This window comes from Phasianus colchicus, chromosome 19 (genome assembly GCF_987193195.1).
Source record: "Phasianus colchicus chromosome 19, bPhaCol1.hap1.1, whole genome shotgun sequence".
Lineage (NCBI taxonomy): Eukaryota > Metazoa > Chordata > Aves > Galliformes > Phasianidae > Phasianus > Phasianus colchicus.
Window position 1 is genome coordinate 8,043,896 of NC_143454.1, and position 13,963 is coordinate 8,057,858.

At 40.8% G+C, this 13,963-nt stretch overlaps 1 protein-coding gene across 2 annotated transcripts in view; it reads left to right on the plus strand.

Annotated features, from left to right (window-relative positions):
* GPR107 (G protein-coupled receptor 107) overlaps positions 1-13,963 on the plus strand; it is a 34,123-nt gene that overhangs the window by 13,589 nt on the left and 6,571 nt on the right. For both annotated transcript variants that reach the window (XM_031601717.2, XM_031601718.2), the window contains exons 14-17: positions 727-770; positions 7,541-7,590; positions 8,398-8,481; positions 9,270-9,394. In XM_031601717.2, the coding sequence (XP_031457577.1) occupies positions 727-770; positions 7,541-7,590; positions 8,398-8,481; positions 9,270-9,394 (303 nt within the window). The remainder of the gene's footprint in view (positions 1-726; positions 771-7,540; positions 7,591-8,397; positions 8,482-9,269; positions 9,395-13,963) is intronic.

The following is a 13,963-nucleotide window of genomic DNA, read 5'->3' on the forward strand; positions in this document are numbered from 1 at the left end:
TTTCAGTCACAGCTCTTGCTATATAATGCCAGAATCAGTAGTTCTGCATAGTGACATGCTAGTACAAAACTTGCATTTGTTGTTCAGATGTGGTTTTGTAATGGAAAGTGTTCGAATGAACTGTCCTGTAACTGTTTATATAGAGTACAGCCTGTGTTCCTCCATTGTCATGGTACCAACATAAGTTGGCAGTGAAACCTAGGGCATAATTCTGCCCCTTTTTCATCTGTGTAGTCTCACTGCCTCTGGTGGAATGAATCATGCGAGTAAGGTGACTAAGCCTTGGCCATTGAATTTCCATTTCTGCAGGGTAGCTTCTGTTACATAAGTAGCCTGTGTAGCCCTGTAAGCTGTAATCAACTATTTAAATGAAAAGAGCTTAAAAGAGCAGTGAGGTGCCAAATGCTTGGCAGTACTCTGAATAGTACTGCTCAGCTTACTTGTACAAGTGGTAAGCATTATGCTGGGAAATGCCCCAGTTTCTCATTCTGCTCTGTCCCAGCTTTCTGTAGGCTGAAGTAGGCTCTAGCAGTTTAGATTTCTTAATCATGAGGAGATGCAGATATTTGAACTAACTGCTTGGGATGGGGATGAAATATATGCAGTGCCACGCATGCTGAGGCACAGTTAATCATGAGCATAGCCCAGACATAAAGAGCTAATAGAACTGTTAGAGTTCTGGAGGGCTGCAGTGAAAAGAGCTTATTCTACTTCTTAATTTTTCAGGTCAATAAGACATTTACAGGAGGCTTCAGCAACAGATGGAAAAGGCAAGTAGCAATAATTTTCTTACTGTTCTGTGCTACATACCAGAAGATCGTGCCAAAATTTCAAACATGATGCTGATTTTTAAAATATATAAACTAGAGCTGTAAGCCTATTCTGTTGTTGTTACATTGCTACGTTTCCTTTGTGGTCTTCTAGGTTATTCCTTTTGGGAAATGCTCTTTTTCATGCATTGTTCAACAATTCATATCTGAAATTCATTTGCAGGTATCTGCACAGCCCCAAATGCTCAGGTTAGACACTGTATCTAGAGGAAATCATCTGATAGCTTTTACCTTATGCTTAGACTTGAGTTCAGGAGCAATCTAGAAGTGTGCTCTAGAATTGGTGTATATTTTGACTGGTAGCCTAACTTAAATATTGTCAGAAGTCTGTTCCTACCTGGATAGAGGGAAATAACCTTAGCAGGAACCAAAACATAAATTGGCATTGGATGGAACAGTTTTCATCTCGTCTGTGTTTGTACAGCAGTTCCAAGGGCTGCTTGTGTAAAGTCAAGTTATGTTTATTGTAGCATTGAAAGTGAGATGATGGATGGAAAGTCAACCTAAATATGGCTTTTGTAATGTTTGCTTTTCCTGCTTTGTCCTCTCACTTTTTCCAAATAAGTTCCTCAGTTGGCTGTATATTCAAGCCATGGAACATAGCATTGGCTTCCTTGGAAGCAGGCAGCCACTTCAGTATTCTGTCATTTGATGCTCACTGAGTATATATGTCTTCTGGAATCTTTCTGCATTTACAAGTCTGCTTCAGTTTAGACCGTCTTTGAAGCAATGACTTAGTCAGTTGAGGACTTTTTGTAAATAGTGCCAGGTTCTTAGCTGGTGTGTATCAGTGTTCCTGTGAAGAAGGCAGAGTTCCTGCTCTCAGTGGAGTCAGCAGCTGCTCCAGTGCTGAGAGCTCTGGGGCTTGTGCATAGAACTGAGATGGAAGACTATTAGATCTACTCAAAGGTGATTAGCCTGTGCTTACCTTGCACTTGTTGGTTTGTATCACAAGATGGTGCTATGGAGTTGGATTGATTAACCTTAAAACACTGAATGAAGGATAAAAGTAAGGTGGTGAACATCAAAGATGTTCAACATAAGGACTTCTGACCTGTCTGTCCATCATAGTGACAGGTGGAGTCCTGATCTGAGTAGTAACATTGTTGTTGGCTTTTTATTCTGAAAGATTTACTTCCATTATGCACTACAACAAGAGTGTAGTGATCTGAGAAGTGCTTACATCCTTATAGCTAGTCAGTGATGTACACAGTAGCTCCTCCAACTGTCCCTTAGACCTCTGTCTTGTATCACTGGTACACACATGCAGCAGTGTTCTTCACAATGAGTGTTGTGTGAGCCACCCGCTGCTGTAACCACATTTCATTGTAGGGATTCTGCAAATTCAGTGATTGTGTGTTGAGACTGCACGGCATAAGGAAGTGGTGAGTCTAATAATAAGGGAAGAGTTAAGAAAAAAATTTCAGGGAAAACATTGCATAGGCTTGCACCAGATTGTATCTAGCACCCCCACGGGGATGAGGCTCTCATCAGATGTTAAGATATTTAGAGGTGGTTGACAGAAGTCCATGGGGAGTGTTACCTGATGGTGTCATGCTGCTAATGTGCCTGGTGAGGAAATTAAAGATGATTTGGTTGTGCTGTAAGTAAGGCAGAATCATTCACAGGCTTATAAATGAACCATCCTGACTGGAACCACATGCTCTTTACTCTGCAGGCTTCCCTTGGAGGCAGTATTCTGCAGGGGTGCTGCTCAGTCTCTTGCCTTCTCAAGAAACATCGCCAGCACTAACTCTGAATTTACCAAATGAAGGCAGTTTTCTCCTTAAGTGGTGAAAGCTACTGAATCCTTTCATATGCAGTCTAGCTGCTGCTCTGTCTATCCATGCTGAGAGCTATCTGAATCTTGTGCAGAGTTCTGGTCAGGCTGCCTATTGCTAGCTGAGATTTATTGTCTGGTGTTACCTCAGAGGCTGTTTTCCCTGTTTCTCTTGCACAGACTTCATTATCTCAGAGCGTGTCTTGGGGAATTATATCCTATAAATTCAATAGCTGTTTTTCCTGTCTCTGGGTCTTCTGGTGACCTTTTTGCTGATGAGAAGGTCCAAAGGAAAACTATTTTCACTTCCTGTGTCCTTTAGAACTAACTACTCCAGGACTTTGTGGCTCAGGCTCCTGCTAATGTTCCTGACTGTTTGTCTGTCTTGTTGTCCTCTTCCAGCGACTTCACAACCTGTTATTAGATAGTGCTCCCTTGGGTCGAGTGCAGTCGTGACTGCAGTCTGACTAGAATAGAAATAAAGTAGAAAGCCGGCCTGACTACGAGTCTTCAATCTGTTAGAGCTGTGCCTGCTGTAGGGTTTTATTTTAACAATCTGCAGTTATATAAAAGGCTTGTTAAACTGCTGGTGATTTGAAGTCACTGGCTAATGTTCACTTAAACTTGTTTTTTTTAAATTATTTTTTGAAGTGGGAAAGCTAGAGAAATATGTCTAAAGGTATGACTTATCCAAGAAGATAAGCACAAGATGTTATGGATTGCTGGTGAGGAGTAGGCATGGCACAGTCATACAGCTGGCTCTGAGCTGCCTTGGTGTTTTGTTTTTTTTTTTCCTTTGAAGGTGATCTTTAACTCTGAAGCAAAATACTTGATGTACACAGGCTTCTTATCCTGTATGGTGGTGGGTATTAAAAAAAAAAAATACAACCCCTTTTTTTAGGGGTTTTTTCTTCCTTGTTTAAAATCACCATCTTAAGCAATTGCCTAGCTACAGCCCTTCTGGTCTGTCACTGCATTTTTCAGAAGGAGCTTGCTGTCTGTCCACTTCTGCATCTACCTTGTGGATGCCTTCTTGCAGATGGAAGGAGGTGAGCCTTGCTGACTGAGTTAAGGTTGTTTGGGCTGGAAGTCTGCTTAACTATCACTACCTTGTTCAGAGGCATTGTTAGAAGAGGAGGAGAAAGGACTGTTGTTGGAAGATTCCTTATTTTTGTTCAGAACTCAAAGATCTTACTGGGCCTCTCAAGTCTCATAACCCACTCTTACCTGACATCTGTTGTTTGAGAATGGACAGAGGGCTGGAAACACCACTGCAGCTTTTGTTCTGCCAGTACCTCTGTGTGTTAAGAGATGTGAAGCTTGGTGCAGTCTGATCACGAACAGTTAGCTATTTTCCAGAAGCACTGCAGCATGTCACAGTTGGCAGCAGTACTAGGGGAAATACATTGCAGTGTATAGCTCCCAGGCAACATTCCCTGTGTGCTGTGCAGTGGGCAAATGATTAATGCTTCCATGCTTGTTCCCATGTCAGGAAGAACCTTTTGCCATATTCAGCATCATTCTGCTTCTGTACCATGAAAAAGCTGTGAACAAAGCGCTCTGTCCTGAGTGGTGCAGAACATCCTGGCTTAGCTGAGCTCAGCAGGTGTTGGAAGCAATGACTCCAGAGACCTGAGCTTAATAACACCTCTGCAGTTCTCTAGAGAGAAGGAGGGCCTAGTGGCTGGGTAAACATGCTCCAGGCAGTACACAGACATATCAAAACCCTGAGATAAAGTGTAGTGATTTCAGTCTCGAGACCTCAGTGGATAGCACAGAAGAGCTGAAAAATGCTTAGAAATGAAATGGGCTTGTTGTGTTCCTGGGTTGAAATAGCAGTTACGTGTTGCAGACATTGCTTATCCTGTAGTGTGGAATCTCTTCTGAGTGTGATGGGGAACTTCTGTGCCAAATGGCTAATGTGTTTCAGAATATTCAAGATTAACTAGTCTGTGCCACCTTCACTGGTATGACACTGAGAGTTACTGTATCTGTATGCTTAACCTCTTCTTTCTGATGTAGGAATGCTTTTAAGCAGAGTGCCATAGAGATTATAAGGCCATACATCTTAGAGTTACTCCTGGAGTAGCTTTTTCAGGTCTAAATCTGCCTGTGTGACTTCATTCATGGGGAGCAGGAGGGGACAGAAAACTTCCATTTAGTATTTGGCAACGACATAGCATCTGAAATACATGAGTTACTATACCGTGCAGTGCACTATGGAAACATTCTTATCTGTACTTTGTGTTTGCTCTAGATGCTTTGTATTTTGTCCTTGCATTCTGTATTGTCTGAATTTGAGCTTCCTATTCTCCCATCTGCAGTCCTCTTACTGTTATGACATACATATTCTGAAAAGTTGCTTATTACTCTTCAAAAAGCTATTGTGTACTGTGCAGGGCTATAGTGGTCTGACTTTCATCTTCCCCCCATCTTACAGGCTGCTTCAGCATTTGAAATTAGCATAGAGAGTAATCTGAAACAGTGACTGATTTCCAAAACTCGACAGTGTGTTTTTTTGTTGTTTTTTTTTAAATGCAGATCAGGCTATTGCAGGCACAAGCTGTTAAAGTAAATGGTGATGAAGAGGGGAAAGTGAGAGAAAAGCAGGGCATAGGTGTTATAAACCTTTCTTGGAAGATTGCTTTTATCTTAATTAGTCTGTGAAAGCAGTGGAACACAAGTATGAATTTATTTGTAAAACCTTTGGTAGAGAGTCTCTTTTATTCTTTTTCTACTCTGCAGTTAAGTACTGTTCCTTGAAGAATGGTTATCATACTCGAAACATAAATTTACCCAGCCTTTACTGCATGCTGTGATTGCTGCTGCTTTATCACAGCTTCACAGGTTGGGACTGCAAGTGATTAAAGTTGTAAGTGACAGCTGCTGGCCTAACCTCTCTCCTGTGTGTTGCTGTTGATGTCTGTACTGCCAGGCTAGGTGAGCCTAAGTCTCAAAGTGTCCAGCATAGCAAGACTCGAGTGTTACTGCTTGGAACACCTTCAGCCTGTGAAAAAGCTATTTGCAGGCTGCTGATGCCAAGCAGTGATGATTTTAGACTTCTTCCAGAACAGTATGTGCTGTGACTTTGAGCTGTTCAGATAAACTGGCATAGCTGTGCATTAATACTGACTCCAGTGTCTGACAGTGGAGAGGAGTATTTCTGAAGTTGAGATGACTTCTGGAGAGCACCTAGCTGTGGTAACCAAGCAAGCTGGCTTCCACAGGTGGCTTTTCAGTATTTTTACTGGGTTTTTTAATCTATTTTTTTTCTCTTGTCCCTTTTTTTCCCCATGCTCAACTCTTCCAGTTATCTAGTTGTAATGCTGATTATTATGATATTGATTATCATGATGCATAGGTGAGATCTTGAGCTGTGTTTTATCTGTTGAGAGAGAGGTGCTTCCAGTACTTCAGCTGGCAGCCAGATCTTTGGCATCACTATCCTTTCCTCCTATGCACTGCCTGAACAGAAATGACTCCCCAGCTCACTCAGTTGTTGACTGTAAAGCACTGATGGACTGGCAGTTTGAATCACAGCTGTTGAGTTGGTGTTCCTGTAACTACAAAGCCTGGGAATTCTTGTGGCCTGTCACTGCACCAGTTGGTAGCAGTTCTTGAAGATGGATATGTTGAGTTGAAAATAGATCTTTCTGCACAAAGCAATACGTGGTGAATCACAAGATCTTCATGATCACACTTAATGTAGTTCTTTAAATAGGACAGCATTGCTTCATGATTTAATGAGTTTGTCCTGCAAATTTTCATGTTTTAATCTTTCTCCAAGTGTGTTATGGAAAGCTTTTAATATTGAGCTATCTAGTCAACAACTATACCCATGAAAACCCATGCTTTTTTGGTATTTAAATGTGCTTTTGTGAGGAGATCATGTTCTGGGGCAGTTGCAGGTCTGTGCATCTATTGCACAGCGAAGTGCTCTTTGTACTTTACAGATGTAAGGCTGGAGCTTGAGCACTGCTTTCTGCAGTCCAGAGTTCTGTATTGCAGAGTTGATGCTATTCTATGGTGTTTCATATGCAGTTCACAAAGAAGTGCATAGCAATATTTTCCAGTTAGCAACATATCTTCATTGGCTCTAAATTGCATCTCTGTATGCTGTCAGCCTATCTTGGGCTCTTTGCCTCTCCTGTTGTCACAAAAGCACCAGAAGTCTGCATCTGTTATCCTGCTGCACCTATAAAACCTGACTCTCAAACTGGAGCTGACAGCTGTTCCATCTGTTGTTGACCTCTGCTCATTCACGTGAATACGTGCCGTGTTCCTCAAGAGCTGATGTAATCTGTCCAGTAAATGCAGGTTAGCCTGGGGCCTTCGCTTACGTGGTTTGTGATTGAAACACATGCATTTGCAATGTGATTAGTGTGACTTCCCATTTCACTTATAAATTATGACTGAGCCATGAGTGACAGAGAGTACAGCTTAGGTGTTGAGCAGCAGCGGAAGCATTTTAACAAGATGCAGTGATTCTCAGATCCAGGACTGCCTCCTAGAAAATTCATCCTCTGTGGAGTATTTCCTGACATGATCCATGCCTTCAGCTGATCTGAGCGACTCTGAGGTAGTGTCAGGTGGCACGGCCCTTGTGGCAGGACTAAAACAACAGTATGTAGTTGGCTACAGACAGATGAGCATTGGAGGAAGGCTCTATACTCTAGTGTGTGCGTACGTGTGACACTTAGTGATCCATGAATTGCCTTTGTAAGAGGTTGACTGCCCCAGCCTAGGGATTATCCAATATGTTGTCAACCCAGAATAGCACTCCTTAGAGCAACCAGCAAGCTGTGGGGAGAAAGCTTTAAATCTGGAAGTACCCAAGTCCTAATTTTGATTGCTTGCCTATCTTGTAGACAAGCACCAAGAAAAACACTCTGAATTAACTTTTTGATGGATTTTTGTGTTTTCTTGACAGCTGCCATTAACCTAGCAAAGCTGAAGCTTTTCAGGCATTACTATGTAATGGTAAGTTTAAAACAAAACAAACAAAAGAAAAAAACATACAAGCAAAACCCAACCAAACAAATCCAGCAGCTGTGTAGCTATGCATACAGAGCACTTGGAAGCCATTCCAGCTTTTTGCTAGATTACTTGTTTGAAGCTGCTATAACTCATGAATGGGGTGGAAATGTTGACAGTTCTGTGGCAGTGCTGTGCTTTGGCATCGTAGCCAACTGGGTTACAGACCTCAAAGCAACTTCCCTTCTTTTCCAAGTAGTTGCATCCTTCTATCTTTTAAATTGGTTCCAGCTATCTGTAATGCTTACTAATTTCCTCTGGAGACAGCTCGAGCTGCCAGTTGAATTGATGGGCTTGAATAAAGTACAATAAACTTGGTAAAAACCAAACTTGGGAGCAAATGGTGCCTTGAGATGCATGCATACAGCTTCTTATTAAGTCAGTGGGAGCCTTGAGCATACCTCCCAAGAGAGTATATCCTCCTTAATGATTTCCAGTGGTCTCATTTCAGACTCTAGGAAACATTAAGAGTAATACATTACAGTACTGATTCTTGAATTCTACAAAATCCAAATGCTTAAAGCATTTTCCTGCTGTAACTTAAATATGTTAGTAGCAGCTTGAGTCATTTGGATGTTCAACAAACTGCAGAGCCCTCAGCTTATATCTTCCTTGTTTATCGAAGGAGCATAATAGGGCTAATCTGACATAATGAGGTGTCTGGGAACTGCTTAAGCTATTTCTCTGGAAAAAAGGTTCAGTCAGGATGATGCTATTGTTCTCACTCACAGATTGTGTGTTTCCTTCCCACAGATTGTGTGTTACATTTACTTCACACAAATCATTGCAATTCTCATAAAGATTGCTGTTCCATTCCAGTGGAAATGGCTGTACCAGGTATTTGTCAATAATGGAAAATACATCCATCCCTTTATTTTATTTTTTCTTATTAATCTGTAAAAATAAGCACACCAAACCAAATCCTTAAATTGTTTTTCATGTCGTGGTAGAACATGTCAAAGCTCAATGATGCATTCTGCTTCTCCTCATTGATATCACCGATCATTCCTGGTGGCAGGAGTGGATTTTTTTTAGTTCTGTTTGACCAGCAAGACTGCTGGATTATACATGAGATGTCTGAAAGTAATTGCTTTATTGATTTTAGTCTTTCAATTTAAAAATGTCTGAAGGAAATTAATCAAGAACATAGAAGAGAAAAAAAAAATACTCAGGTTTGCCCTGTGTAATTGAGGCCCTGGGGAGCCAGTGAAATAGACTTTCGCTTTTCCATTTACAGGCTTTATTTGCCTAGTGACTTTTAAATACTTGGTTTCTTAACATATAATCCAAGTAACTGTGCAGGTTGTCTTTGGAATATATTAACTGTTGAAAATACCAAACAACTTCAGGATTTTTTTTTTCTTGGCTTTTAAGTCTTGCTGAACATCACTGGAGTGATGTCTAGGGTTGTAACTGGATTTAAAGAGATGGGGAAGTTTAAAAGAAGAAAGAGCTTGACAGCCCTTAGCCTGGGATTAATGATAACAGAATAAAAATTGCTTTTTTATTTCTGCTATGACACAGGCTTCTTGGCCATTCAATCTTGAACCTTATGAGCGAGGAGAAATGTTTTATGACCATGAAGAATTACAGGACTGAATTTCAATCTTGTGTCTTACTTGCAGCTGCTGAATGAAATGGCCACGCTGGTGTTCTTTGTCCTCACTGGGTACAAGTTCCGTCCAGCATCAGATAACCCTTACCTGCAGCTTTCTCAAGATGATGAGGATGATTTGGAGATGGAAGCTGTGTAAGAACCTCCTTTTACTACCTCCTCCTTTTACTGCTGAATGTAAATGAGCATGATGTAAGGCCACTTTGGCTTTGAGTTCAATCTAAAGATCTGCACAAACTTATTTAAGTAACACTGCTGAGGAGATGGGGATTTTTAGCAATGCTCCTCAGTGTTCCATTTAATGCTACAAACCATGAGGCACCACAAATGCAGTAGGACCGAGTTAGTGAGGAATAAACTACAAAGTGGGACTCAACATAATCCCTGTCATTTCTATTGCACTCATTTTCTGAGGACTTACTCAAAAACTTTTTTTTTATTTAATAGAAACTGCCCTGAGAAATGCAGCGTACTGGAAGTGTTGAGTATAGTTATAATTACCACACCATTACCTCAATAAGAACAGAACCAGCCTAATCTCATAGTAGTTATGCATTTCATGCATAATTGCAATTCGCATTCAGACTCAGAAGTCTGTTCTTGAGAGTTTCATTTCAGCTTTGCAAGTATCCTTTACCTGATTTTGAGTAGAATATCTCAACACTCCTCTTGTTTTTATTGCAGGGGCAAAAGAGTCAGAATGTGTTTGCTGCCCTCATAGTTAGTTCAGCAAGAAGTGGAGCTTACTGGGGAATTGCTACAGGGATAGGTTTGTGAGGTGGGATCTGCTTGCAGTGTCATGCAGGGACCTTTAATTCTCTGAAATGTCTCTAGTAACAGATCTTATTGCCAAATGCTTAGTTATTTTTGTATTCGGTCCATAAAAATCTGTCTTTGTTAAAAGCTGAATCCAAGTAGTAGGCAGTGACTGTAAAATTATTTAATGCTTGAAGGTGTTAAAATGGTTTCAGTTTAGGTGCTGGTAAGCAAATGTCCGCATTAGGAAGTCTCAGTCTAAACTGAAAGATGTGCAGGATTTCTTATTGTCCAGAAACGAGCTCCCCCAAGATTGCCTGTTAAACTGAAATCAAACTTTACATTGTGTATTTAATGGGTTTTTACTTGTTTGGGTATTTTTTTTTAGTCCTAATAATAAGCAACCTTGCACATGCAGTGGTTTCACTGGATTGGAGACATTATCCAATTTCAGAGGGACTGCCAGGAGCAAGCCTAAAGAAGTTTAGTGAACGAATGGAGTGATTTATTTCTTGCAGTAGGGGGGTGCAGATGTTACTTGAGGATAGAATTCTCTGTGAGCCTCTTCCTAGTAAGGCGTTTTGTGCTTTTACATTTGGAGTTTCCACTGTTGTGCCTTGTGGGTTGTTCCCTTAGCCTTGCTGCAATTGTTCTCATCTGATTCACTGTGAGTTTTATTCCATGTGGGCACTTGGCAGAGCATGATCTCTAAGTGTCTTGTGCTCTCTCCCCTGGCTGCATCAGGGAGGTTAAGCTTACATGTGTTTGAAAAGCATGGTTTACACACCTGCTCTAATAAATGAAGCACTGCAGTGCAAGTGTATTAAATTTCTTGTTGATTTGATCTTGCTGGTCTTATTTTTGCTTTTATAAATATTAAATGTTGTTTCTGTAGGGAAAAAACATCAAGGCTTTATTTGAGCAAGTGACTAAGTGCCTGACTGCATCCTGAGTAACCACTGTATGAGTGTTTTGTCTTTCATGTGATAAATACTGACTTGTCTTCATGGTGTTCTGCCATGTCTTCTTTCCAGACATTATGGTGGTGGGTTTTTTCTTACTTAATTTTTTAATCTTTTTTTTTTTAAACACTTGCTGCAAAAACATTTAGCTACTTGAGACTCAAGATAGGCAACAGAGGGGAGAGCTCAAAGGTCACCGTGCCTGATTTCCAGACTTGCTCTTCTTCCAGCAAGAAGAAAGATCCTTTTAAGTGCAGCTCTCTAGTTTAATGCCAGTTTTCGTGCAATGCAAACTATACAAAGCTCTGTCTGGCAGGAAATGTAAATATTGCAAAGGACAGTGTTGCAATCTGCAGGGTTTAAAAAAAATAAAATCTGAGGACTAAGTGCCTGTGACGGATATAATGTGGGGCACAAATCTTCCCTCTATAGTAGCATTTGAAAATATTTTATAAATAAAGAGCAGTGAAGGTGACTTACAAAGGATTTCAAAGTTGATTTTTTTTTTTTTCCCCTCCAACTAACGTTCTGTATTTTGGGAGAAAGCATCCACAAATGTTACAGGACTTTCCTTTCAATTATACCAGGCTCAATAGAAGCTGCCCTGGTGGAGAAGAGAGGATGACTAAACCTCAACTAAGGAGCGGTCTGTTCTTTTTCAAGTAGGGTCAATAGCCATTCATCATCAACAAAGTGCCTTTCTGTGTATTCTGTGTTGGGCAGCCTCTCGAGCCTGTTCTGTCAGTATGTGGGCTTGTTGCTGACAGTTTGTTAGACTAAAGTACTCTGTCTGAAAAGGTGCAGCCACACTTGGCAGAAACAGTTGTCAGGCTTCCAGTCCTAATGCCATTTCTGGGACATGGACACACAAAAAAAATTAACTGTACAGTAGATGAAGTGGGGTGAGGAAGGGGAGAGGAAGCAGTTCTGTGCTTCTTTTTATACTCTTGCAGTAAGGTATTTCATTAGCGGAATAATCACTGCTTTAGATTTTAGGCACCAAAGAGCTCTTCTGCAATCTGAGTTGAGATCATGTTTGTAAATGTGTGTGGGGTTAAGATATTTCCACTGAATGAGGGATTGCAGGGGTAACTGCTGATGCTCAACTGAGTAAATTCATTTTTCTGAGCGCATGGAGACTTGGCATTTTCTTAACACCCCAAACAGCCTCAACATAGTGAACCATTGTGGTAATGCTGACCTACCTTTGCTTATGCCCTGGGATCTGGAGTTTCTCCCTGTGTCATGAGACAGCCTGTTCTGTGCGGAGACTTGAAGTCCTGATGGGTTGCTTTGCTCTGCCTTGTCTCTGTTTGTGCTTTATGGCAGACTGATACATGATGTTCTTTGTTGGAAGTGATTCTCCTTCCCTCTGACAGCCACAGAAGTTCTCTCTGAAGAGATGGGTTAGTGGGAAGGGTTTGTTGCATTTTAGCAATGACTGAAATGCAGAAATGCAATTCAGCAAAGTGTTCAGTTGGGGAATGCTTCCTTGCAGTATTGCAGGTCAGAGCAGAAGTTCTGAGACTGCTCAGAGCATTAGAATGAGAATTGCAGTGATCTTGACCATAGTGCTGTTACCTTTACTTCATGGGCTTTGGAACACGTTGTCTGGACTAATTTTGAGAGGGAAGAGAATTTCCCATTGCATGTGAGCAGTCAGACAAAATCAGGCCTTAAAATCTGCACTGCTCACTTGTCATAAGACAGGAACAGCACTTAGCAGCTGAGCAGCCTTTAACTGCTGAGGGATCCACCCTCCCAAAATCTCACTTTCATTATGTATCTGTTTGTGTCATCCCTCCATGAGCATAGGAAATGGGTCATTCCCCTTTGACTGTAACCTCTGATGTTTTGTCATCTTCTTGATACATAACTTTGTAAGTGTGTTAAAGTATACTGCTAAAATCTAGACAGTGTGCCTGGTGGAATCTTACTTGTGAGTCAAGTGTTAGCACTGCTTTGGTGTCATGCATGAGCAAAACATCTATTTATGTGTCCCAGTATGATGCTGTTGAATTGTTTTGGCAGTGGCTCATTTCTTGGTTTGTAGTTCATTGTAATCTTAAGCTCGCCCCTGAAGTATCAACACTTAGTTCCTTATTCTGTATTTATGAAGTCAGTTATTTCTGAAGAGTAAACTTCATAGTTGTTTTTCTGCATTGTCCTGTAATTTTCAGACCATTACTTACTTCAATTTGCCAGAGCCTTCAGTGTTCTAGTCCTGTTCTCAAATATGTGGCTCTTAGTGTCTTCTGCAGATTTAATAAGCAAGTTCTCTATTCCATTACCCAGGCAATTACTGAAAATATTGAGTAGAAGTGAACCCAGGACAGACCTCTCTGGAACCACATTCAGTGTTCTTTCATTTTTGACAGGAAACCATTAAGTACATCTCAATGCATGTTTTTCCAATTAGTTATGCCTCCATGTTGATAGTTTTGTCTAGCTCATGTTTCCCAAGACTTTTCCTATGTGACTGTGGGAAAGCTATTGTAATTGAGGAGAACTTATGAGACCTATCTGTTCTAAAAAGCATGATGTGATCTCTTCCAGGCAAATGTTTACTAATTCCATCTTCTTTAAGCATCCTGTTTTTCTCCCTTTTTTTATTTTGGTAGGGAATAAAATTGCTATTCGATCTACGTTCTTCTGGCCCTTCCTATTCCCTCAAACGCAGACTTATCTAGACCCACTCTGAAGTGTCTTAACCACTGATGGTCCCAGTTGTGTCACCACTAAGAATCACAGGATGTACTGATTTTTGTTTGGGTAAATTATTCTTAGAGTACATAAACAAAAGCTGATACCTAATGTGGGACTAAGGGTGATATCAGAAGAGTGGTTTTGAAGATTACTTCTCCTCCAGGGTAATGCTGCAAAGATGCTGTTAGCTGTTTTGATCAGATATTCTTACATGGTAAACAGCAGGTGAAAGCACGTAAGTACTGACAGCAGCAGAGTCAAACAGGGTGGTTTTATGTAT